This window comes from Melanerpes formicivorus, unplaced genomic scaffold (genome assembly GCF_026170545.1).
Source record: "Melanerpes formicivorus ecotype bairdi unplaced genomic scaffold, bMelFor1.0.p_v2 SCAF_7, whole genome shotgun sequence".
NCBI lineage: Eukaryota > Metazoa > Chordata > Aves > Piciformes > Picidae > Melanerpes > Melanerpes formicivorus.
In genome coordinates, this window is record NW_027142359.1 from 12050186 (window position 1) to 12073290 (window position 23105).

Here is a 23105-nt window from a genome sequence, read left to right on the forward strand (position 1 = left end):
GCCAGACTGAGACATAAGCAGTAGGTGTCACAGGGCTGAAGTGAACCTCTGAAATTTCTCTGCATGAGAATTGCAGGCTTGTGAAATTCCTGTAGTTACATTTTTTCCTCCTGTAATGTCCTGAAGAGAGGCTTTCCCTGGCTGGAGAATCAGTTTTCTGCAGGAAGCATACTAATTTCAATGCAAGAGTGACATCCTCCCACTCTCCTAGAAAGCTATGTTGGCAAACACCAGGACCTATGGGTCAGTCTGGTGAATTATTGAAAAAGCAGGTCAGATAAATTGCTTATAACTAACTGCACTGAAATGCGCAGATTCAGAGATAACTCTGATTTTGATTCCAGAAAAGAAAATAAATGGGTGACCAAGGGAGAAGCATGTGCTGAGCCTGGCTCACATGATGAGTGCTGCAGTAACAGCTGGAAGAAATCTTACAGGTAACCAGAATCTGCAGCTACAGAAAAATAAAGAGTAGACCTTGCACAACAGAGAACACTGACAGCAGATACAATTTCCCCCTCCTTATGCATCATTAATGTAATGCTAAGAAATTACAGTACTAAGAAAGAAACAGGTGATGTCATAAGAGTAAGGTTACATATACTGAGAGGTTAAGGTTGAAAAAATTATGCCAAAGCATCAGCTGAAAAGCTGATGTTGCAAATTTTGGCTCCTCTTTGTGTTTGCTGTTATATGAAACGCTTGGTTTTGATTTTCTCCTTCCTTTTACAAATTCGTAATTTATTGCTGCAATACATAAAACGTGCCGCTCATATTGCTCAGGGAAGCCGCAAAAGGCATCTTTCTGTGCCCTCTGCTGGAAGCGGAGAACACTGCACACTGCAAACGTGGTTTCCCCTCCACATACAGAAGACCAACTTGAGCTGTGCTATCAGACCAACTGATTCGATAGAAACACAGGCTGCACTTTAATTAACCTAGTCAAAATGAACTTTGTCTTAATTATCCAGGATTGACTTAACTCTACAGTATACCTGCAGTACTGTGTCCAGCTCAGGAGCAGGAAGGGCAGGGACCTGATTGGACTTTATGATCTTTGAGGTCTCTTCCAACCTTGGTGATACTGTGACACTGATGGAGCAGGTCCAGAGGAGGGCAATGAAAATTATCAGGGTCTGGAGCACCTCTGCTACGAGGACAGGATGAGGGAGCTGGGGGCGTTCAGCCTGGAGAAGGCTCCAGGCAGACCTAATGGTGGCCTGCCAGTACCTGAAGGAGGCTATAAGAAGGATGGAGAGAGACTGTTTAGGAAGGCCTGCAGTGACAGGACAAGGGGCAATGACTTCAAACTCAGAAAGAGTAGATTTAGATTGGATGTTAGGAACAAGTTCTGCCCCATGAGGGTAGTGGAACAGGATGCCCAGGGAAGTGATCAGGATCCTAGAGATATTCAAAGTGAGGCTGGACAGGGATTTTGGGCAACCTGATCTAGCTGAGGATGCCCCTGCTGACTGCAAACGAGGTTGGACTGGGTGACCTTTGGAGGTCCCTTCCAACCCAGACCATTCTGTGATTATATGGTATAAACGCTAGGGTCCAATCTAATGCAAATTAAAGTCGAGTAAACAAAAAGTATCTCTGTAGAAATCAAAAGAATTTTACTATTATACCATTGTCTAAACAAAAGCAGAGCTATACTGTTAGAAATGTACTTGGTAAAATATGGATTTGTACATTCACAGATAGAGGCACTTTACATAAACTATGTACGTGTCTCTGGAAATACAGTACTGATCCCAGTGGACAGAATCCTAAATCACCTGAAATGATCATCATCAATAATACTAATACCGATTGTGTTAATAGATAATATATAACAATAATAGTAAGAACAACAGGCAGAAATCTGATCATTCTTCATATTTTTTTTTAAACTTTCTGCAGACACTATGTGTTTGTGCCCAACCAGCCTGTGCAAAAGAACTTGCCACATACCTATTACAGGATCATTAGGAATGACTGATCATTTGAAGATTAGGATCACAAAGACAGCCTAGCGGAACCACATTCAGAAAGGAACTGACCTATTAATCAAAGCCAGGAGCAGTCAGGAAGCAAAGGACCTGACAAAACCACTGAACACTTCCAGCCCCTTTATCACATCTACCATTCAGAAAATGTTATTCCACCTTAAGCATTAATTTCTATTTTGTTAACTTCCATCAATTGCTTTAGCACCTTTTTGTTTTGGTTTGGTTTTGTTTTGAGGGAAGACTTCTACAAGGATTCAAGCATCTGAGTGAAACATACATTTCTCCAGCAACTCTGGAATAACCTATTAGTGATGGCACTCACAGGATAGATTGTCTTGCAGATTACTATTTTTTTCACCCAGGTCCAGTTGTGATATCTGTTAGACCATCATCCTAATCCAGAATTCTAGTTATCATATAAGAAAAAGCACAGTTAGTTAAAATTGACAGAAACAACCCAGTAATTAGCAGGCAGACTGCATTCTAAAAATCACACTGCTTCTTTTGCCTGTTCTAGATTTAGCTCATCTCCTCCTATAAGCTGATTCAGACCAGCCAAACCTCAAACAGCCCAGATGTTTTTCCAAAGATGACCTTTAGGATTATAAGGCATAAATGCAGCATTGCTCTTTGTGCTTCACTGTCCTATGCATTTTACATTAACGTGGTTAGTCCATATGTGGTAGCAGACCTCCAGGATTCAGAGGCTGTATTTTATCAAAATAAACAATGAAAAAAACCTGCATTGGCCATCATGCAGCACTTTTTTCTGGGCTTAGCCCCACCTAGTGAAAGGCTTCACCCTTTGTGTTTTTTTTTCTCATACTGATAGAAAACTACACCATATTCAAAACTAACACAACTCTCTCCTAATTTCACTGCTACAGATGATGCTTTGATCCTGCTAGGCTTACATTTATAAAAGATATTTTTTTTAATAGCCTTCCTCAAAGAAATATATCATGCCCTATGGAGGCTTTGACTGAACTGTGTTCTCTGGGCTTCACTTTCATAACACTGGAGAAACATAAGACGGTAAAGTCATTTAAATTAAACATCAGCCTGTCCTCTTCTACCTTTCATGCTCTCATTGTAAATTAAACTTTAATCAGTTCGTACCCCAGATACATTCCTCCTTTAAACGTACACTTATCACGTAATGTTAAAAGCATTTCTAAAGGGGCAATTCAAACGTGGTGCCAAAGCTGCTTCTTAGAAGCCCTCTAATTCACATTTATCTCTGGTATCAGCTTCAACCACGAAGCTCTTCCCTTTTACAAGCTTCCAGATGCGTATTCAAGCCGTGCTTTGGATTACAATCCATTTCTGCCTTCTGGGCTTGCTGAAAGGGATTCTGTATTAAACACAGGGGCTTTCAAAGCTACAAAGAGCAGTCAGGAATCCACCTACCACACATATTTTACAAAGTCCCTCCTAACATTTTATTTGTTTTTAAAGATACAAATTTTAAAACAAACAAACCAACCCTCCCAAACACATACACACACACACCAGAAAAAAAAAACAAAAGACACCACAAAACAAGCATGCAACTAGCTACACTGCTATAAAATTTGGTTGTGTTCTGTACGACTGAAGCTTTCTGTTACATAAAAAGGAGAGAATGATTCATTACACACACGAAAAGTTACAAAATATACAGACAATGCTGCTTAGCACTTGTCTTTTCATTGTAAACTCTCCCGTTACTTCTCATTTGCCAAACTTTAAGCATTCTCCTTTCCTTTACCACAGGGCCGTCTGCATCAGAGTAAGGTTTATCTCAGGGGGGTGGGAATGAAAAAGAAAAAAATCCCAAACTGAAATCTACGTTTCTCATCATTGCAAATCTGTCACTTTCACTGGGAAGTTCTAACAGGTTTAGCTTCAAAGTGGGTTCAGCTGAGAAATACACTTTTACCACACTCTGTCACCACCAAAATCCGACTAAATCCTTCAAGAATCTTAACCAATGTTGGATCAGCAGAAATTTAGTGGACTGGAAGCTGAATTATTGAAGTCATTAAGTCGTTCCCACTGAGCACTTTCCAGCACTTCATACCAGGGAAACAAAAAAACTACCACCACCACACACATAAAAACACCAGCTTACAGACAAGGCTGCAGCATCCTGCACTTCCCAAGAGTCACTTGCTGAAGCTGATAGTCCTAGCTGATGCAAGGAGTACTCCTGGCTTTCTGACTTTGTCAGTGCTTGGCTTTACAAATTTACAATTTCAATATAAAGCAACATTTCACTATTTCTTACTGTTTTGAAGAGGAAGATTACTTGCTTTCAAGGAAGACAGTGGCCCAATGCAATACTGAGAAACATCAGTAGCAGAGGAATAAAGTTGGTATATGTATTTTCAACAGTTTAATACTGCATCTAGGTACCACATACAAAATCTCTTTAAAAATGCTAGGAATCTGGGAATTACTGTTTCTGATGAAATTGCGTAAGATTCAATGTCACGTTCTGGTAAATCCAGAAATAGATTTGCAATCATGGCCTCACAGGTCATTTTTTTAGGAACTATTTCCTAATCTTTTCTATTGCCTTTACAAACAAAAGTCTGGTAACAGCATCCCCTCTTCTGTTCACATCTCCCTCTTTTCCTAACTAGTTCAGTTTAGTCAGAATAATATAAATGTTAAACATTAAAACCCAAGACCAGAAGTCTGAAATCTTGCCCTAATAAAACAGGACTATTCAAAATCCTTTCCCTGTACACATTTGATTTTGTACCAGTTTGCTCACTTTAGCAATATCTCACACAGGAGCAAGTCCCTGCCCTACACAAGCCCTTGCCCGTGGCATTAACAGTAGTGGATTATACGAGCAGCGAGGCGGAAAGGTTTGAAGTTTCCGTGTCCCACACCCAACTCAGCAGATGAAGGCGACAGGGCCCAGCTCCGGGCGGCACCCGCTCCCCGCCGCTAGGGGTCGGGCACGCCCCGCCGCAGGAGGGCCGAGGCAAGTCCGTTGGCATCTCCGCTGCTCGGCAGCGGCGCCGAGTGCTCAAAGACAAGCGTCACTGCAGGCCTTCTCGTAGATAGCTGAGAAGACGAGGTGTACTGGGAAATATCCATAAATACTTCTGGTCCCGCACAGTTCCCTTGGCGAGAGCATCCAACAGGTCAGCGCGTCGGGGCCGATGCCGCGGCTGCGCAGAGTTAGGTGGGTGCGCGGTGGAGGGTGAAGGTCCTTCTGCCTCCCCGGCGCTACGGCCGCGGCCAGATTTTGTTACAGACTCTCGGCCTAAAGTGCCTACGGTCTGCAAGCGATAATAACTTGGAAGTGAACTCATTTATCCATCAATCACGTTACTTCATTACATACTACCTAATCGCAGACTCAAAAATTAACTTTCGCCTTTATCCCGGGTGTATAAATTGGCCAGTTAGTATCTAAATAAGGTCAAACTGCTTCTGGACAGAACTCGGGTGCAGGAAGGTAACAGTGATACAATAGAAACGGGACAAGGACCACTGACAACTCTTTCAGGCTGATAGAAAAATGAACTTTTGGGATAGGAGCATTTTCCCTTTTCCAGGACAGGAATGCACTTCAACTTTCCCCCCAAACCAATGCTCTAAGCATCCCTTCGTGTAAGCTCTCTTCTGCCATACAAAACCAGCACTTTTTAATGGGAAAGAAGAATAGACTAAAAGAAACAGAGGGGCAAGCACAGTCAGATGGCGAAGGTAGGAGGATCAAGAACATCCCAAAGCAAGTGGGCTTCGCTCTGATGTAGAGTCCCGCAGGAGCCCCGCCCCTGGTTGCTGTGGGAACACTGCAATGTCACGGAGGCCATAGCAAAGATGACGGTAGCTGAAGGTAGCAAGCATACAGCACACATCCATATTCCTATTGCCTTCTGCAGTCACAGAAGAGTGCGGTTTTAAATTAGATTTGAGGGTATAAAAACAGTGAAGACAGGAACCTGTTTGCTAATTTACCATAAGCTGAGCTGATTGAGCAAATTTTCTAAAATCTTTACAGGTGACAGGCTGCAAGTAAAGTGACAAACAAGAGCAAAAATTCACTTATGCTAGCATAGAATTTCCTAAGTTTTCACTATCAAGTACCAAGAAGAACCAACACAAATCCAAATTTATTCAGGAACACTTCTGCTTTTATTAGAAAATGAAGTAACCGGTTTTTCTCATTCACCTGAACTGACAATTAAAACAGATTTTGGTAAGCTGATGAAAAAGTCTGCAACTGGTGAAACAACCCTGCACACTTCTCGTTGCTATTGCTTGTTAAAAGGGGTCACATTCATTCTAAAGCTACTTCTAAAGCCAGTAACACACTATCTTAACATAGACATAGGTATGCATCAAACTTTGGTATGTTCAAAACGCTGTAGTTTATTCTTAAAGCACACTCACATACTAATATCCAATTTAAGAGCATCTGGGGTGGGGGGAGGGGGTGTTAGGGTTATCTTTGAGGAACAATTTCATCAACTAGGATCAAGTTAGTCTAAAGACTAAGAGAATGAGGTGGCAGACTGACAGATTTTTAATGCCTAAATTTTTTTCACAAGTACAAATGAAAGTAGGCAGTGTAGACAGAAAAAGAAGTGATGGACGTAAACTGCAAATAGGCAGTTTTAGAGATTTTTGTGGTAAGGACAGCAAAGTGCTAGGATGGATGGCCTGAAGAACTTTCAAGCCTTCACCCAGGAAGACCTTCACAAACAAGTTGAAATTGTTTCTAGGATGACCTTGCATACTTATTATGACTGAAGGTACAACAATATGTTAGATGACTTTTCTGTTCAGTGATTTCATGCAACATTTAGACTTTTAAGAAACTGCAAGTTTCATAAAATACAGCCTTTCAGACTGATTCCTAATCCAACACATAGCAGTGTTTCCCTTATGTCCAGCCATGCTATAGCCCCAAGGGAACATCCATTTCTCATGGACCTTTGCCATTTCTCCTTCCATGCCTGGCAGAATACAGAAAGGCAGAGGCAAGTTCCGAGAAAAAAAAAAAAAAAAAAAAAAAAAAAAAGTAGTAAAAATTGTAGCCAAGTTCCTGGAACCACCCAAGTTTAAGAATGAACAAAATTGTAAGACTCAGAAGTGGTTCATATTCCCCAATATCTGAGTTTCAAACAAAGATGCTAGCACATTCTTGACGATTACAGAAACCCAAAACATATGTAAGTGGCTATTCCCATCATTCACATGATATGTGAAGGCTTGAGACAGGAAAACTCCATCTGGCACACAAAATCAGTGCAGAGTACTGTCACCCACAGGAGAACCTGCAGCTTCACCTCCTAAACTGCAATTAAGTTAGGTGTTTAGGCTCCTACAAGGTGTGATTTGCAAGTATCTGAACTTACTCCTCTTTGTGTTTTTTTTCTTTTTCGTTTTTTTTTTTAACATACATGAAAGGAACACCACATCAGAGTACTGCTCACCCAGACCTTATTAGAACCTATGGTTTTATATGTAAAATACAGTAATTTGTCTATTTAAAAAATAATCCTGTAATTCTGCAAAATTACAGTAAAACTGTGCTCCAGTTGTGCGGATAACGTGGAATGTTTACCTCAGAGCCTGTTCTGAGCCTGCAGCTCTTTCTCCTGATCTTCTTGTAACTTTCAGCTCCCCAGCAGCTGCCCACCAATCCACCTATTTCTGTTTATGATTTTGTGCAAGTTAACCGAGTTACCTCAGGACTTAAGGACTTAATTGTTGAGTACTAGTACTTAACAATTAAGTAATGCAAGCAGTACACATTCCGTACCATAAACTGGGGCATATGTTATTTCACAAAGCACCTCTAGAACCGTGACATGAATTCCACTTAATGGACAGAAATAAGCACTCGTACATCCACCATTCACTTGTTTAGCACTATTCTAGATTCTCAAGAATGAACGAACAAACCACTTTATTTCCTACTGATGCAGACTTTATGGGTTTGCTCACATAAACATTCGTCCCTGCCTAGTAGGGTGGGGCTAAAGTTTGGTTTTTCTAAACATCTCACATTGTCATTCTGAAATTTACAGTCGTGCTCAGTTTTGCAGGATTTCCCTTTCATGCCGAGAGAAAGGCCTGAGCCAGCATGCAAGGCAGAGCACAAGAAAAATTAAGAAGTGCAGCAATCATTCATTTTTCACTACAGTTACAACACTGCTCCCATGCTAACTGGTGGTAAATCTTTCACTGACAGCAGAAGTTCAAGGTCTGACCCAAAACTAGCATCAACGTATTAGGCTGTGACCACTGAGAGGGTCAGGTGAAGGTCTGGTAGAAGTGCGCTGAACTTCTAACAAATTTGATAGAATTTCCACCACCTTTTGCCAAGAATAAATGTGATCTGAGCATAGGATCTGCATTAAATGAGTGTCCTCCTTGTACAACTCTTGCAGTCTTCTTTCTGCTTTACAATGCTTTCCATTCATAGTCCCATTGCTAATTAACTGTTGTATAATAACAAAGAGCAAGTGTGCCTTTTAGTGACCAAGCAGCAGGATCCTGTGACAAACCAATGAACAAGGAGTAATGGGGAATGATGCCTGACCCGCTTAACAAACCCAAAACAACAAAATAAAACACATAAGAAAAGCATGAATTTTAATCCTTCTCTAGAGAATACAAGTAAACAGTGTAATTTAAGCTTCCTCAATGCTTTACATATAAAAGCTCTCTTTTGAAATACAGACAGTAACCATAAACCGGAACTGTAGTAATGTCTTTGCAATCAAAACAGTTCTGGGTACATCTGCATGCCTGGGGGCAGATAAATTAGAGTATCTAAGGCTAGCAAGATGCAAGACAGATCAAGTCCAGACACCAGCTAGCCATGTTAGCACTGCTGAAACTAGTAAACCACACAAAATATGGTACATCTGCTTAGGCAGGCTCAGATGCCCAGGTCAAAGCAAAGAGATGTGTCTGCACTCGACCTACCTTCCATGTGAAGGGTAAATTAAAATTACATACAAACCTCCAGAAACATGTAGCTACAAAGAGAAATAAGAAGGGCAGCCTGTTATTCTGGTCTTTGCTTTCCATCTGACTTATTCTCCCAGATTTCACCTTTGCAAACTCTTAATATACTCACAGCATGCTGTGGCAGCACTTTAAAGAGTGCTAGGATCGAGACAGATGCAAGTCCAAGCCTTTTTCCTAAATCACTCCCCAGGTCATGCTCATTTAACTTATATGCTAAAGCACACACAGCCATCCAGAATGAGGAGTCAAAGGCAAATGACTGACAATGTTTACATTCTCCTCTCATGTTTCATCAGCACAGAAACTGCTGTTCCTCAGCCACAACTAGTCAAACAGGCCAGACGTATCTTTGTAATGGACATAGCTGTAACAATCTTCTTGAGTGTGACTGGAACCCCTGAGTATCATTTTGACAACATGGGAGATCTGACCATTAACTTTTTATGAATTATGTTTGTATGGCCAAAATTTTATTTAAATTGCAGGACTTGTCCGAGTCCTTCACTACATACACCTTTGTCTAAATTCCAAGTCTAACAGCAGGGCTAACAACAGAGTATTACCAGTCTTTAAGGGCTGTCAACAAGCCAATGTGCTATGTGCCAGAGAGAGTCACAGAGCAAAGCCAGCTAAGGGAGCTAGCTACTGTGGGATAGAACTAGGAAATAAAAAAAACAAGACATGTTTGTATTTTGACATCCTTTCCATTCCCATAGCACAAGAGGGATGTCAATGTTACCTGAATCTGAATTTAAAAAAAATGCAAAAGCTGCAATGTGAAGTATGTATCAGACAAAGTCTCACAGGCTTCATTCATTATGTCATAAAAAATCTGAACACATTAAAGCCATCGTTGTACTACCTCTAAAACCCAGGCAAACATGGACCTGCTTGACACTTCTAGGCAACGTTCAAAGGTGACAATCTTTTTTGAGTTCTCTGGCTTTGGTCTCATGCATGCAATTATATCAGTGAAAGTCCTACTTCTGATTTGTGGGAACTCCACTTTCAGTTTCATTAAACTACTGCCAAATTATGATCACACAAGGAAAAACAAGGTATTGCAGCTGATTGATGGACGGGAGAGAATTCCTACTAGCGGTTAGACTAACTTTATTTTGTGGTTAATATTTGTTTCTTTTCTGACTCACTGTATCCTCACAATAGCATTCATTTTGAAGGGAAAGATTTTTATTAAGTACATTTTCCGTAACAGAGAGTAGAGGCTACACAAAGCTAAGGCTGCAAGTGGCACATACCAAAATGCCTTGAAATACAGCTAAAAATGCTTTGTTATTTGCTCCACTTTGCCCTGAAGTGTGGTTCAGAGCCACGCTAACTTCATTTTGTGCAGGGACACAGTCAAATTGGACAAAAAATAGGACCTCTAGGAATACTGCTGCTTTCTCCAGCATAGCTGATCAGATTTGTTTGTTTGCAGTCCCTTCTATCCCAGCAAATAAACGTTTTGATGAAATGAACAAGTCTCAAAGAACATTCTTCAGGAAGAAAGATCAAAACTTCAGTTATTTTATCAATAAAGGATCTACACAAATGTATACAAGATCAGCAGAAACTAGTGTGAAAGCTGCTTAATAACCTGTTCTAAAAAATCTGGATGCTCTGAGTAAGCATTACTTTGCATCATAATTCTCACGGTGTCAAACTGGGGTGGTACTGACCTGCTCTGTGCCTTGCATCTTTAAATAGCCTTTTCCCAAGAGGCTGCCCAGATGGACCACAGACAATACTCAGGTAGGTTTGGAGGACTACAGTAGAGACAAGACTATAGCACTTTGTCTGTGATCTGCACCACAGGTTCTGTATTTGTGTTCAGTGGAGTTTGTAATTAAACTCCACCTACCAAGACTGTATTATAAGTTCGGGCTTTAATTTCATGTAGTATCTTTACTCTCACTGTACTTCAGCTGAGTAAGTATGTTGTAGCTTAACGTACTGATACAAGCACACAACCTCACCTCAACTACTGTAGCTCCATCCCCACACAAACACCACAGCCCGCCATACTGGGAGGGGAGAAATCAATCTAGACCCAAGGTCCTCCTTTCTTTTGGGCACAACACCCAAGGGACCCAGGCCTGCCACACCCAGCTTCCCTATGCTGGGCGCCTCAGCCCTACCTGCTCTCCCTCCTTACGCCCCCAGGACACGCGATTCCCCGCTTTCTCAGCTACTGCCTCCCTCCCGGCAGCGCCTCATGCCAGGCTACCCACAGAGCATGGCATGTTTAGGGGCTGTCCCGGGCAGGCCCTCGGCCATACCACCTCGTACAGCCAGTTGCAGAGCCAGTTCTGCTTCAGCTAAGCGAAAATAAAAACGGCGATTTCAACAATTTTTTTTTCTTTTCATGAACAAAGACCTGCAAAGCACTTCTGCCAAAACAAAACACCCCTCCTCTCCCCCCCCCCCCAACAAACCCGCCAAAAAAAAATTACGGCTGCTCTCACCTTACGCTAAAAGATTAGCCAGGGTTGACCTGTTCGTAGTGAGATGCGTTGAGAGGTAGAGCTGGAGGTGTCCGGGGCGGGAGGGGACACACCTTGCTGCCACCTGAGGAGCAGCGGGTTGGGACTGGCCACAGGAAACGGGCCCTCAGCTTCTTCCACAAACACATCTATCCCCTCAGCCCACCGCTCTCCTTACCGCGCTTTAAGGGGTGAATTAGTGTTCAATTGGTGCAATTATCATCAGTAAATAGAAGTGTTTAAGTACTTAAAACCACTGACTTTCAGCAGGCTTGGCCTGCTTCACAGCTGCTTGCGCCTAAATTCTCACCTTTAAAGTTGAGGCTCAACACCCATTAACGCAGCACTCATGGAGGCTGAGCGGCCCTTCACGCTTTCTGAGCAGCTGGTTTAACCTTTCAAGAGCTACGAACGCCGGCTGGGGGCTGTGAGGCGAGGAGCGGGGGCTGTGGCAGCCCGCAGCTCAGCGGGCAGAGGCACTCGCCGCCGTTGCTTACTGTGGGACTCCTCACACTTACCTCCGCGTTACAGCACGTGCTTTTGATTGATTTACTTACTACCGAGAGAAAAGTGGTTTTCAGGGGCGCTTTGCCTTGTTGGTTTGGGTTTTTTTTTTTTTTTAATGGGGGGGTGGTTTTGGTTTGCTGTTACTCCCCTGGTGCCGCGTCCCGCGAGCTCGGGGCTCCCTTTCCCCTGGTGCCTCCCGCCCGTCCCTGCCTGCTCGGCTCCGGCAGCAAAGCCAGACACACCGTAGCGGGAGGGAAGCGAAGACGAAGGGAAACGCGGCGCAGGAAAAGCCGGGCCGGGCCGGGCCGGGCCAGCAGGAAAACCTGGGCGAGGGCAAGAGCGACACACAGGAAGGGGGCCATGGGCGAGGGCACCCGCAGCGGTTTCAGTGGCCTCGTCGGAAAAGGCACGGGGAGTAAGTGAGGGTGGGTTTCGCCCTAGAATAAGCAACTGGAAGCCACCGTCAATCTTTATGAGGGCTGAGAGCCAGCCCTGCCCGCAGGTGTTGCGGCTTGGGGTGGCGGAAGCGCGGCTCCCCCCGGCGCCCCCCGAGGCGGGCAAACACTGCCCGCGGCCATTTTGTGTGGAGGTGGTCTGCGGCCTTGGGTGCCGTGGGAAAGATCGCACGTTCAAGTACAGCAGTCTTACAAAACCGCAGCAATCCCAGCCCTTAATTGTATTCCGAAAGGCTATGGTACTTTGAGTCTTCAAACGTCAAGATACAGGTAAATTCTAATCTGAACTACCTAACGTGTTCTAACTGGTTCAGGTTCCTATAAACTGAAGCTGCTTTCTGCCTGGCGCTTTTGAAAGTTTTCCTTTTGTGTCGCCCAGCACACTTCCATGGCGTAGCTGCTAGGCTGAGTATTGTGTTTCCCCATTCTTGTCTCTGCGGTGGGAAAAGGCTTCGCTCACTGAGTCTTTTATGTTAGTTCATCCCATTAAAGCGCCTTGCTTTGTTGTCCTCTGAACCCTCTTTAATGCCCCTGCATTTTTCAGCAAGTTTAGTGAAAAGCCGAACTTCACCAGTATCATTAGAGCCCTGAATAGAGCACTTCCACTGATGAACCATTTCAAGTTAAAAGATGAGCATTCACTATCACCTCGGTTATGCAGACAGGTTCCTCTCCTTACGCCTGTTACTTACTAGGAAAATAAGATGCAGCCACTTTTGCATGGGAAATGGACAGCCTCTGAGCTTAAAGATTTCCTTGAGCAATGTGTGAAGTATGACAAAATCAGTAAGGTAGCTGATAAAATGCAGAATGTGTTGAATTCTTAAGACCGGGGTGGGGGGAAAAAACAACAACAAAACAAACACAAACAAAAAACCTAAACAAACAACAAAATAAAAGTTACCACTTTTTGGACAAAGTTCTAGGCTGCTTTGAAATAACATCTTCGTGCCAATGTAAAAGATTTGTTCAAAAGGTACGTTGATCAAATAACCCTGATCAGAGAGAGAAACTACAGACCAGCTACAAGACATTTCTTATCTTGCGTTTGAACCAGATGGAAATAACATCTAAAAGTGCCTGGTGTTTGGGAAACTGCTCACGTGTGTTCCTTGCACAACAGACATCTGTATGGCCACCAGATTAGAAGAAAGCGTTAGACCATAGTTGTGTCTTCCCTGAAGGCGAGAAAGATAATAACACAGACTTTGTCAAGTTGTTTTTCAGTAATAGCACCTCTTCAGAATGTGTCTTTCAGCCCAGATCTCGATCCTTCTTCCAGACACAACGGTGGACCTGCACATACTTCTAGATTTTTTTTTTTTCTCCTACTAACTGTAATCCAGCAGCATCCAGCTCATCAAAGCACTAGGAAATACTGCGAGTATCTAGGCAGTAAACGAGCTGGAAAAACACCCTCCGTATTCAAAATGCCACAGATACCAGCTCTTTAAATAGTAGCACAACATTCAGAATATTCTCTTGTAAACATTCTTATGTGTATATTATTTATATATCCTTGTGGGAAGGTGGAAATTCATGAGATGTTGCCTAGGAAAGAACTGCAGGTCTAAGGGTAGAGTTCACAAGTTTAAATCTTCAGCCTTGTGTCTGTCACAAGAAAGGATTCCTTCCTTTCATGTCAAGTAGATAATACTAGGACTATTGTCTTGATACCCCCCCCAATAATCCCAAACTGTCCCTAAAATCTTGTGCTTCCTTACACTCTCAATCAGTCTTGTGCCGAATCAAATGTTAACATAAGGAGAATTGTTACTGCAATTTCTCAGTAAACACATAAAATCTGTTTCTATTGCATGTAGCAATTCACGTTCCCACTTTCACATTGTACAACTGTAGGTGCTCACTACAGGCAAGAATTTGTCTGAGACAGTATTCCAGCAATTTATACCAGCATCCTGCTAAGTCAAGAAGTCTTGGTTTATGCCAACTGTATCTATGCTTTCAGAAAGCAAAACTACCTTTAGGAGAGAGATCAAGTCAGCACCAGGAAGTGTCAGCTATCAGCTGTGACTCAAACTACAGTTTTCCCAAGTAGTGATACTGCTTTCATCAAAGATTTCATGGAGCCCATCAGACAGATAATTTTAACCCTGTATTTATTCAGGTATTTCCATCTAGCCTGCGTTTTCCAGGTGTTCATTACTTATAAAACTTGTGCAGCCCGTATTTAGAGCCCACTTTTAGCTGGGAAGGCTGATTCTGAATAAACACTGCAAATGTTGCCTACATGTGGTAATGTTTTCGGGGGGTCTGGTCACATAACCTTTCCGATGAGCCATTTCAATGTATAATTACTGTACCACGTACTTAAAACGGGGTCTTCTCCAGGCAGTATTTGCCTTTGCATCAGTTTTCCATTAGGCAAGTACTAAACCAGCCTTGGTGGAAGGTTCGCAGAGGGTTGAGGGAGCTTTGTCACTCTGCCTTATTAGGACTTTTCCATGCCAGAGCGTTCCTAGGTGTGGCTGATGGGATTTCCTGCCTTTTTGTCCCATGAAGGTAGCACGGAGTGTCCAAGTGCAAGGAAATGGTTCCTGTTTCACTCCAGTAAAAGATTATTCGGTAAAGTAAGAGACCTGGCTGTGTAGAGCATTGCTGGGGGCTATGGGAGTGGTGTTTATCAGTTGCTGCTTTGATAAGATTTATCTTAATTTGTGGATCAGCAGGGAGGCACAGGAGGAATTCATCACCCTGTTCCTGCAGGGAGAGGGTCCTTAAGGTTGTAATTCTCTGCAGTGGATGCCATAAACACTAATTTTATTCCTGATTGAAAAAAACACACACACAAACCAAACAAAGTTTAACTATCTTCATTTATATTACATGTTTGAGTTTCAGATCTCTCCAGGCACTTAATTCATTGGAAAACTTGTACCAGAACAAGTTAGCTGTACCACATGCTCTTATATCTAACTCATGTGTGCAGTGTAAATTTGATTACTGTTAATTATCATAGAAAATCCTTTGCATGGAGTAATAATTGAAGGGAGATTCCTTGACTGGATGCAATTCTTGAAGACTTATGTGAAAGAACAAATTAGACAATTACAAATGTGCAAACTCTTTCTGAACACAACAATGGAATTAGAAAAGTTTGTGAAAGCAGATTTGGGGAACTGAATTTAAGTGGCTTTTGTTAGTTTCTTAAATCTTCATGGGTTCAGTTGTAGTTGGAATCATTTTGTTTTCCAAGAAAAGCAGAGTATGGGGAATTACTAAAATACTATATATGTTTTTCCTGGGAAATTTCAGAACGTTCCAAATGACAAAGCCTATCCCTGGGGAGTTTCCAGCATTTCAGAGCTGAGTAGTTTACCAAGGCCTGGTCTACATAGCCACATTTTTTGATGCTTTGTCAATCTGACTCTTTTTACAACATCTGATAATGCCTCAGCCCATACAAAATGTAATCAGTACTGAGGTGTTCCAGGCCAAATTAAGAAATGTTGCAATTGGGCAATTCCTCTATCTCATGGGTGGCAGAGTAAAAAAGGGATGAATACCTCTATTTTTATGGTTTTCATGTCCCTGGTTTGGGTCCTGGCTGCCTGCATTGTACAGCAAGCCCAAGGTTTGTTCCTGCTGAGTTGTCTGTAGGGCACTCTCACCACAGCCCCTCTGTTGCACCAATGTACACCCCTTCATACCTCAGTCTCACACAGGCACACCTAGCCAGGAAGTTGCTGAGAGAGCAACAGACAGATTTGATCATCATTTTCTGTCCCTGGTCTGTTCCTTACACTGGAGGAACAGCTAGGAAAAAAAGAACATACATCGAAGGGCCAGGTTACTCCAGATAATTCAGACTATTTATTTCAGGTAGGCATTTGACACAATGCACCTTCTCCATTTTGATTTTATTTTCTCTGCCTGTTTGTCACATGGGCAACAGCAGGACAAAGCTGCACACCCTGGCAGTGCATACAGAAGGTAGTCCAGGGCCTGGGAAGGATGCTTCCTACACTGCATAGATGTGGCCAGTCTATGGAGGAAACAGATTTCAGTCATCATGATCAAGAGCATAGGAAATGCTTCCCATGGCCCAGTGCCATACTCTGGTGTTTGCTCTTATTGCACCGTGTGACTTACATACAGCTTTGAGTTCCTTACCCAGGCAGCCAGTACCAGAACAAGAGGACACAGTCTCAGGCTGCGCCAGGGGAGGTTCAGGTTGGATGTTAGGAAGAAGTTCTATACAGAAAGAGTGATTGCCCATTGCAATGGGCTGCCCGGGGAGGTGGTGGAGTTGCCGTTATTGGAGGTGTTCAGGAGGAGACTTGATGGGGTGCTTGGTGCCATGGGTTAGCTGTTTGGGTGGGTTGGATTGGTTGATGGGTTGGACACGATGATCTTGAAGGTCTCTTCCAACCTGGTTTGGTTTATTCTAATAAAGGTTTATTCTAAACTGGGCTTCCATCACACAGTCACCTCCATAAGGGAAGCAGGCATTTTCCAAAAAGGCCTGCGGCACAATTAGATAAGTGAGGGATGCAGAAACAAAGGCAAAGCAAAGGGAAATGACTCACCTGTGGGCTATCAACTCTGAATACAGAAAGGCCAGTGGTAGCCAGGAGGGCCCAGCGACAGCCTTGCTGTGACACAGCTCATCCTGTCAGAGGATATCAGACCAGTGTGGGACAAACAGCCTTAATGATTGTAAGGCTTCAAGAGCAGAAATGCCCTTGTCTTTTGGGTAAAACTCACCTCTACAAATTCAGTTGTCTCTATGCATTGCCTCATCCCTCTTACTTTTCAGTTACTCACTAGTAACTTGTGTTTTTTTTATGGTTTATCTACTTTTGGTGCTTTGCCTAGAAGTGACTTCTTCCCTGGGACAAAGCAGTGCTTTCCCTCCTGACTGTCAGCACTTGGTGTAAACCAGCCCTGCCCAAATAAAGGCCTGAGCCAAGAGAGACTTTATCTTGTGCGCAAATACAGATCTGACATTTTTTCCAGCCCTGCTCAGGTCACCAATTAAAAGCCTAGGAAGTGAGCACACATGAAATCATTCCTTCCGTACTGGCAGACAGATGGAGAGAGATTCCAGCCTGCTTCCACTCTTTTGTCTTCAGGGCATTTTTGGAATTTCCTTCAGGAAGTGAGGTTGTGACCCAGAGCCTTCCTCGGTGAGCAAGCTTTCGTTTCCCACAGTAGACCTTGCACAGTGCTGACATAGAGTGTGAGAAGGTGAGGTTTATCTCCAGACTCCAACTGTATCCTGTGCGAGTTCTGTGGAACTTAAAAGTAATACTGAGAGGGAATGGCCGCAAGAGAGGAAGTGGAAGTCAAGCCTGTGGAAGTAGTGCAGCACCTATTCAACTACCCTGCCACTTCATAAACTTCCTTGATGTGTGCAGTAAGCCAGGAGTTCCATTTAGGAACTATACTAGTGACAGATGTGAATTTTTTCACTTCTACTCTAGGCAGCCTTTGTAAAAGTGTCAGGCATGGTTTTTCTTTTGTTTGTACTTCATTAGCTGTTGGAGACACATCGCTGCTGTAGAGATTCCAATGGCAATTCATCAATATAGCATGCTGATGAAAAATGACATTCTAGTGTGCCTTTTATATATGACATCATGATCCTGTAAGTAGCATTATGCATCTTATGTTCCCACAGAACGGGCCTAATCCCAGCATGTACTGAAATCAAGAAATTCTTTTCACTGGCTTCTGTCAAGAAGCAACCCCCATAACAGTACAAAATGACTAGTGATCTGGTGACAAAATATTTAAAAAAATCAGTTTATTAATGTTTAGAAGTCAATAAAGCTATGTGCAAATTGAACAATAAAAGTCAGAAATGTTTTAAATACTATTTTTTTTTAAACCAGAAAAAAACCCCAAGAGTTTAATTGCACTGGAAATTTTACTACAAAGGCAATACATTTTCTTTACAAAATACCACTTCTAGGACTTGCCAATAACTGTAAATCAGTCAGTTGCTCTCAGCTATCCCAGATATACCACTTCTGTTACAGTAATACTCTAGGCGCATGAAGTCTCCCACATCTTATTAACTTATTTACATTATACACATTCAACCCCATTAGCACAGGTTAGAAAAACAGAGGAGTAAAAATGATGCTGTAAAACAAATACATTCAATTTAACAACAGGTACTTCTTCCTGGAACCAATAAAACCTTTGCTGAAATTATTAATAAAATGTGCCAAGATGTATTGCATTTTGTTATGGAAGTGCATTTAGCTATAGTAATTTCACTTCATCTTTCCTTTTATTTTCCTGAAACTCAGGGTACTCTGTTCAGATTTTTTCCACCCAGAATCTCTACCCTTGGAAAGGCTGTGAAACTGACACTGAACTGCCCCTGTGGCTTTTAACTCTTCTTTACCTAGGCAAAAATTCTGCTGTTGTCAATAGTATCTTATACTATTATTTTCAGACATCTTAAAGAGAAATTACCTTTAATTCTACCTTACATTTGTCATAGTGAGTTTGTTTAATGCTATAGAATAACAAGGTGATCAATGTATGGGGCCAAATGCTGCTCTGAGCTACTCCATGAAATCTGACATAGTCAGTGGAAATGGCTTCCGATGTAATATGGACCAAGAGCAAAAATGCATAGCTATGATTTTGCTTAATAAAACCCCAACAGCTTTGGACTCTGCACATAACACCTTAAGACTGAACTAAAAACTCTGAAAAGTGATGCCAAATTATGGTTGTACATTGTCTAAGTTGTATTTGTGTTATCTCTTTCCTTGTTATGTGCTAAACCGACAGTTCAGACCAACTATACCAGAGCAACCACTAAATTCACTACAGAAGGATCTTTGTGTCAGTGGTGCACTGCAAGTAAAGGAGAAATAACTTCACATTCTTCTCACATGGGAAAAAAAAAAAAAAGAAAAAAGATTCATTCTCCCTCCTCCCCCTCTCTCTTTCTCTCACACACACCAGGCATCATTTCACCAAGGCATCAGTCTTTCAGAGTTACTAAGGAGATTTCAGGATATGAATGCGCCTGACAATCCTGAGCTGCCTCAGTGCAAAGACAAAACAAGCCAGAACAGTCTGTCCCATTTCTTGAACTCCAGCCTTGCAAGTGCACCGTGTGCCCCATGAGAACTAAGGCTACTCACTCGCTTAGCCCAACACTGCTGTCATGAGCAGGAGGCGTCTCAGCTCCCCAGTGTCAGAGGAGGGCTCTGAAATATCCTCCCCCCAGGTTACTCCTAAGAAGATGAGGTAACATTGCCTGAAGACATGATGGTTTCAGGACGGTCGCCTTCCTCCTTCTGTGGGTGGGAGGAGTTGTCAGACTTACTCCTGCTGAACTCCATCCCTCCGATGATTGGCCTCTTGAATTTGGTCCCCGATTCTGCTGGGGGACATTTGCAGCAGCACAGAATCTTGATGAAAGCCCTGCGCATCTCTTTATTTGTCAGGGTGTAGATGATAGGGTTCGTGGCTGAATTGAGCACGGCCAGTACTAAGAAATACTCTGCTTTATAGAGGATTGGACAGGTCTTCACTTTACACCCCACATCCAGTAAAAGCAGAATGAACAAGGGAGCCCAGCAGGCGATGAAGGCACTCAGGACTATGATCACTGTCTTGAGCAAAGCTAAGGACTTTTCTGAGCTCCTTGTAGCTTTGGTAATGTTTTTCCTAAATGTCAGCCTGCGGCTCCTAGTCCTCACCATGGAGTAGATCCTGCAGTAGAGGACGACAATAGATAGCAACAGACCGGTGAAAACTGTGGTGCAGAAGAGAATATAGTGCTTGTGGTAGAGAGGCAACACAGTGGAACAGTTGGATAAGAGGCTGATGCAGTTCCAGCCCATGATGGGGAGTCCCCCAAGTATTGCAGAGATAACCCAGCAAGCACTGATCAACAAGAAGGAGCGGAAGCTGTTGCTGCCGTTGTGGAGTTTCATCTTCAGCATGGTGATGTATCTCTCAATGGCAATGGCCAACAAGCTAAACACAGAAGCTGACAAGGCAACAAACATGCTGCCTTCTCTTACAAACCACTGGGAGGGGGTGAGGCTATAGGTTTTGTGTCCGGATAGCAGGAGGTTGGCAGTGTAAGCCACACCAGCCAGCAAGTCAGAAAGAGCCAAGTTCCCAATGAAATAGTACATGGGTCTGTGAAACTTCTTAGTTTTCCAGATGGTGAGCAAGACAAAAATGTTCTCTAATATTATAAAGCAGCAAATGATGATAAAAACCACTGATGTCACTTTTATTCCACTGTCCGCATTCTCATTTAGCTTCCCCGTGTAATTATAATGCTCTTTGATGACATAGTTGACATCCGTGTTGGCAAGGCTGCTGACGACCTTCAGCGGGGTGGTGGTGCTGGAGCTCATGGTGCCCGACTGGGTGCTGTTTTCCCCAGTGGCCACCGGACGGTGACACTGAGCACAAACCCGGTGGTGGTCCTGCAGCCACTTGCCCCCGCAGCCTGCCCGGCACTGCTGCAGTCTCAGAAGTCGCAGCCCTGAGAACAAGAGGCACAAACCCCAGAATTAAAATATGTAAGGCAAACAGTGAAAAATGTTTTAAAACAATCTACTAGTTTAGTTGGGTGTCACAGCCACAAATGTCTTCACTTAGGAATCTGTTTCATTCAGCTGCTAAAATACATGTAAAAGATTGTTAGGTGCATTCAGTAGATGAAGCTAATCAAAGCCCTGTTATGCAGAGCTGAACAACTAAATTGGAGTCGGCAAGGACTGTTAATGGAACTTCTTCCAATGTGAACGATGTCAAAGCTCCCCAACAGTAAGTTCTAGTGTACCTTCAGTGGGAAACACACCTTTTAATACAATAGCAGAGATTTAGAAAGGGAAAGAGGTTGATTTGATTTAACTGCAAATGTGTGGAAAGCCTGCACAAGAAATTACTTGACAGAAGCCCTGTCTTTTCCTCCATTAATAAAGCCTGACTATGCCTTGCAAGGGGGCAGTTATGCCTTGCAAGGGGGCAGTTATGCCTTGACGAGTGATGAATTCACTGATCTATCTATCCATCGATCTATCGATCTATCTATCTATAAGCAAGAGATGATCTCAAAGCTATAAACACGAACAGGGTGTCCTTACTAAACAGAAGAACATGCTTTACAAAAGTATGCAAAGTAAAAACGAGTACAAATTTTAGAAAACCAACAAAATACGGAAAAATCAATGAAATACATAAAAAGCCTATCCCGCGGGTCTGAAACAAAGAATGGCAAAACCGCCCACCTTGCATTTGAATAATAAGCAATGCAAGCTTTTAAAATCGTTAAGGAATACACGTAAACATCTTCTAATGAACTTTCTAAAAGAATTAAGGGCATGAAATCCCGCAAGAAAAGAGCCGGCAAAGTTATAGCTTCAGCGGGGCAACGCAGGCGGTGTGATGCCAGCAGGCACGGCTCCCCACTTCAGTCCGCACCGCACTTGTCCCGCACCGCTGCCGGGCTCCAGATCGCACCGGTCCTGTCCCGTACCGGTCTCTAGCGCGCACGGCTCCTGTCCCGTGCCGCTCTCCGGCTCCATTCCGCGCCGCCTCAGCCAGACGCGGCCCCAAACCGGGCACGGCGGGCCCCAGACAACTCCCTCGCCTCTTTTGTTTCGGGAGTTCCGAGGGAAGCGCCGAAAGGCGAGCCGCGGCGCCGGTACTTCGCGGTGGCCCCAGGCTCCGCAGAGACGGCCCCACGGTGCAGTGCCCGCGGTGCGGTGCGCGGCCGCGGCTCCACGAGCCTTACCTCGCTCAAGCGTAGCGCGGAGCCCACACCGGCCCTGCGCATCTTTTGCGTTCTCGCGGAGTAACTCCAGCGCTCGGGCCGGGGGGTCGGTGGTTTTAATGTTTCTGTCGCTGCTGCTCTCCACCCCGTTCCCGACGATTTCCCCTCTAACTCCTCCCTGCCTGCGGCGGCGGGGCGGCTCGTAGTAAGGACCCGCATGCCCAGTCCCACACGGGCTCTCGCAACCGCCCCGTCGGCAGCCCAGGCATCCTCGCCTCGCCGCGCCGCCCCGCCCCACTCCGCCCGGCGCACCGGGGCCCTGCCCGCAGGGAAGGGAGCAGCCGCGGGCGCTGCTGTGCCGGGACTTTTATAGACCCCCCCCCAGAAGCCTGGGGGGCGCGGGGAGGGGGCTGCCCCGTCCGGGCTCCAACCCTTCCTGTGCTGGCCTCCGCCGCGCCTCACTCACTGGCCCGGCGGTAAGGCGGCAACTAGTCCGGGGAATGAGGTGCCGGCTCTAATCGTACCTGTCTTTCATCCCACTTTGAACAGGCACAGAAGGGACAAAGCTCGGGAAGTATCTTACGTGCCACCTCGGGCCTTGCTCACGGGAGACATAAGTAACGTTAAAGAACATAGCTGGAAGAGGATTTTCCCTTTTCCCACTGAATAAGCTGGGGCTGTGCAGAGCTGGTTTTAACCTGGCAGGCCTAGTGGCTGCAGGAGCAGCCATGTGGGGAGTCATCTGTAATTGTGGCCCATAGACTCCTGTGCAGTGCTGGACAACTCACCAAGCAGCTTGCCTCCCACAGCACATGCACCAGGCCCTAGGTGCTGCTGGCTGCCAACTAGCAGCCCACTGCAAAGGCAAAAGTCAGCACTGACCCAGGGCCAGGAGAGGACTCAATTCATGCCACTGTCACCCATGACCATGTGGTAGTGCTTC

At 44.1% G+C, this 23105-nt stretch overlaps 1 protein-coding gene and 1 long non-coding RNA gene across 4 annotated transcripts in view; both read right to left on the reverse strand.

The window, feature by feature from the left end:
- LOC137442370 (uncharacterized) overlaps positions 1-11666 on the reverse strand; it is a 151489-nt gene extending 139823 nt beyond the window's left edge. Inside the window, exon 1 of the long non-coding RNA XR_010987651.1 lies at positions 11453-11666. This is a non-coding gene — a long non-coding RNA (uncharacterized lncRNA). The remainder of the gene's footprint in view (positions 1-11452) is intronic.
- A 6519-nt stretch (positions 11667-18185) lies between these two features.
- S1PR1 (sphingosine-1-phosphate receptor 1) overlaps positions 18186-23105 on the reverse strand; it is a 51760-nt gene continuing 46840 nt past the window's right edge. Inside the window, exons 1-2 of one of the 3 annotated variants that reach the window (XM_068141006.1) lie at positions 22184-22443; positions 18186-20929 (exon numbers count right to left, since the gene is read on the reverse strand). In XM_068141006.1, the coding sequence (XP_067997107.1) occupies positions 19659-20798 (1140 nt within the window). In that variant the 5' untranslated portion in view covers positions 20799-20929; positions 22184-22443 and the 3' untranslated portion in view covers positions 18186-19658. Of the gene's footprint in view, positions 20930-21925; positions 22152-22183; positions 22444-23105 lie in introns of those variants that run through there. The other 2 variants (XM_068141005.1, XM_068141008.1) reach the window with 2 other exon arrangements.